Here is a 3,814-nt window from a genome sequence, read left to right on the forward strand (position 1 = left end):
TTTTTTTTTATATTTTCTATGGTGACATTTAAACATCGTGAAAAATTGGTTTCCCTCCATTATACTTACATAAAAATTGATAATATCAAATAATCGAGCTTCCAACGTGATGAACATCGAAAAAATCCTATAACTATTAACAATAATTTGGACCCCTCATCATAAAACTTCTAGCTTCGCCATTGGTCCCAATCTAGATGACTCATTACTAAAATAGTAACACATTTATATATAGCTATTTTATTCTCTCCACTTAATCCACGATATAAAGATGCATAAAATCATGTGCCGTCCAAGGAATGAGTTCTCTTCCTTAGGTCTCGCTTATCTTTTGGTTTGCCCAATCAAGATAACTCATTACTAAAAGCAGAAACTTCATTTATTTCTACGTTATCCTCTCCACTTAACACATAAAATAAAAATGGATAAAATTTTGTGACGTCCAAAGAATGAGTCATCTTCCTTAGAACGCATAAAGTATTAGTAGAAAACTGATAATACACTTTTACATAACAAACAAGAGGCCCATTTATGAAATAATATTATTAGGGGTAGCGAAACGGGTTACCCGCGGGTACCTGCACCCGACAAGTCGGGTATCCGTACCCGATTTTAGCTAAATTGGTTGTTCCAATACCCGCCCCGTGATATACCGGGATTACCCGATACCCATGTCGGGTATCCCGTACCTGGCATTGCGGGTACCCGTACCCGATCCGAAATTCGAATAAAAAATTTGAAAACCATAATAATCGTCAATGTTCTCTAATTTACTTAATTAATATTGATGGTAAACTTTGAATAGATTAAGAATAAAAGTGAGGGGACTCTATAGCTAGTTCCGATGAGTTTTCAATTGTATGTTCGTCGGAATATAAAAATGTTTCAAAAGAACTCATAGAAACATTTCATTTTCTTCACTCATTTTGGAAAAATAATAATATAAATACTCTTCTCTACATTATTATTCTCTTACTTTATTTTTTCTCCATTCTAACTATTTATTTTTAATTTTTCAAAATGAATGTGTATATGACTATTATTATTTAACTAATTATTTTTTCCTCTAATTTAACTATTTGAAACGCCTCTATTAATATGGAATGGAGGGAGTATTAAAAATGATATATGGCTCTAATATTAATAATAACGGGTATTAACGGGACTAACAGGTATACCCGTACGGATAGTGGGTGTACCCGCTACCCGCAAAACTCTAAAACACACTACCCGATCCCGCCCCATTTTCCGTTATCGTCGGGCCGATACCCGACGGGTAGCGGGTCGAGATGGGAATTACCCATCACCCGCTACCCATTTTGCCACCCCTAAATATTATCATGAAATGAGGCCCATTTCACTAAAAAGAAACAAGTTACTATTAAAAATAAAAAATATACAATGAAACTAAAAGACAACATATCCTTGGAAAACTGATAATACACTTTTACATAACAAACAAGAGTAACATGAAATGATGTCAGCATACGTTGTATAACAAGAAATTATTCGGAAACATTGAATTTTGAAATGTGTCAATTATTAGAAGCACACGTCTTTCTAATTTCCCCATCTACACCAGTTAAAGGCTCGATATCTCCCATTTTGATCATGGCGGCGGCGAAATCTGAATTGAATCTGTCAGGACTGTTGATGTATTCCTGCACAATGCTGTCGGTCGATCCTCCGCTGAATAGAACTTGATCCGATTCCAGCAGACCTCTCCTATTCTGCAGATTCCTAAAGTAACTGTTGTCGAAGACGTTTGGAGTCATCTCATCCAACGGCGCCAGATTGTCGTCGCCGCCGGTTTCAGGGCAGTTGCGCTGCCGCGTGATCGCAAAGTCCGGGTCTATGATCTCGTTGTTGTAGATCCGGTCCCGGAATGTCACGCATCGGGCTTGCCCAATCGTACGAGATCCTGCAAAAATTAAATGTTGAAATTGAAAATGTCAAAACCCACCCTTATGTTTTTTTACCTGACAAAGCAACCATATCCCTTATGGTTAAGTTTTTGTTTTCAAACATGGAAATGAGGTCGTCGAGAGGTTCTCTCTCCATAGGAATATCGTTTTCAGTAAGCGCTCTGTTGGCGGCGTCGAGGGAATCCCTCCTCCCTAGCTTCACTGTCCACGACGGCCCTCCAACAGCCACCGTTGCATCACGCGCAGCCACTGCCAGAATGTCCGCGCAAGACACCACACCGGGGCATATCGCCTCCACTGCCTGCTTCGCGGCTTCCACCACTTCGAACCCTCTAACAGAATTGGCATTCTGTAATGCAGTTCTTTCTCCAGTGGTCTCATTCAATAGGATTGATGCATCACACCCCTAATTATTTACCAAAATACCATATAATTAATCATAATAAATGTAAATTAATTATAAAAAATGATATATAGTACCTGAACGAAGCAATCGTGGAAGTGGAGGCGAATAAGGGAGGCCGCCATCCTCTGCTCGTTGGTCACGGCCTGCCTGATGGAGGTCCGGATTGTACTCAGCGCATCGGGGCATGTACTGTCGTAGAACGTCGAAGATAGTTGTGCATCGGATGGCACGATCAAGGGTATAGCAAGTGTTGCAAAATAGTAATAATAATGGATGGACGAAATCTTCATCGTGTAACGTATGGTGTTGAGTGTTACCAACAAGGCGGGAAGAATACTTAGTGATTTTGATGATTGAAGAGATTCCTCATTGGCTCAATTTATAGGTGAAAATAATTTGAATGATGCATGGCCTAGTCACTTTTTCTACATACTTCTCTCCCTATGTTCCAAGGTAGTTGGATCATTTATTTTGTACGGAATTTAAAAAATTGATATGTTAAAAGTTAAAATGGAGAGAGTAAAATAAGAAAGAGAATAAAATAAGAAGAAAGAGAATAAAGTATGGGAGATAATAAAGTTTTTGTCAAAAAAATGAAATGACCAAACTATCTTGGAATAGCCAAAAAAGGAATACGATTCAACTACATTGCGATAATGGAGTTGCATTGACTGACACAGTAAAGAGTGGGTTAAGCTCCTCCCAATTCCTTTTTTTCAAAAAAAATCTATTTTGATTGATTTTTTTCAAAATTTTCGAAATACTAGTACTCCCTCCATCCTACAAAAGATGTCACACTTGTGGAACGACACAATATTTTAGGAGGTTTTGTTTTGTGTGTTAAATGGAGAGAGAAAATATAATTTTTATATTCATGTGAGAGAGAACTTTTTCCAGAAAAGGAAATGTGACATCTTTTGTGGGACAAACTAAAAACGAAAGTGTAACATCTTTTGTAGGACGGAGGGAGTACTAATTAGCCGTCCCTTTCAAATTTATGATGATACTATAGACCAAATAATTAAAAGTTAAATGTTAGAAGGGGCTCAAATTGGTATTTAAATTTCAACGAATAGTGAAAATGGTTGCTAACTTATTTGGGATAGAAGATGACTAACTAAAAGACAAAAAAAAAAAGAATTAAATAATATAATACTCCATAAAATTAAAAACGTGTGTGGAGATCATTTGTTTCACTCTTATTTTTGTCTTATATATTCTCATATCACGAGGCTACGAGAAGTGATCAACCACTCCGTTAAGGTAGGATTTTTTTATTGGCCTATGATTAAGGTAGGATTTTTTTATTAAAATTAGTAGCAACATATATCGAGAATCTGCTAACTAATTTTATACTCCAGATGATTATAGCTAAAAATTGTTTTTTACTAATTCATATTTGTTTTATTATGAGAAATTAAGATATAAATATGCATTGATATATTTTGGTTAGATGCATGTTGGGCTGGTTTTTTATGTTGTA

The 3,814-nt window shown here is 36.5% G+C and overlaps 1 protein-coding gene across 1 annotated transcript; it reads right to left on the reverse strand.

Annotated features, from left to right (window-relative positions):
* Positions 1-1,460: 1,460 nt before the first annotated feature.
* LOC125202075 (lignin-forming anionic peroxidase-like) lies at positions 1,461-2,621 on the reverse strand. The gene is made up of 3 exons (XM_048100396.2): positions 2,406-2,621; positions 1,980-2,331; positions 1,461-1,921 (listed from the first exon to the last, which is right to left on the reverse strand). Exons 1-3 carry the CDS (start codon positions 2,619-2,621, stop codon positions 1,536-1,538), a joined length of 954 nt encoding a protein of 317 aa, XP_047956353.1. The 3' UTR covers positions 1,461-1,535.
* Positions 2,622-3,814: the final 1,193 nt, after the last annotated feature.

The sequence above is a fragment of the Salvia hispanica genome, chromosome 2 (genome assembly GCF_029641045.1).
Source record: "Salvia hispanica isolate PSC_SH4W2 chromosome 2, Shi_PSC_v1, whole genome shotgun sequence".
Classification (NCBI taxonomy): Eukaryota; Viridiplantae; Streptophyta; class Magnoliopsida; order Lamiales; family Lamiaceae; genus Salvia; species Salvia hispanica.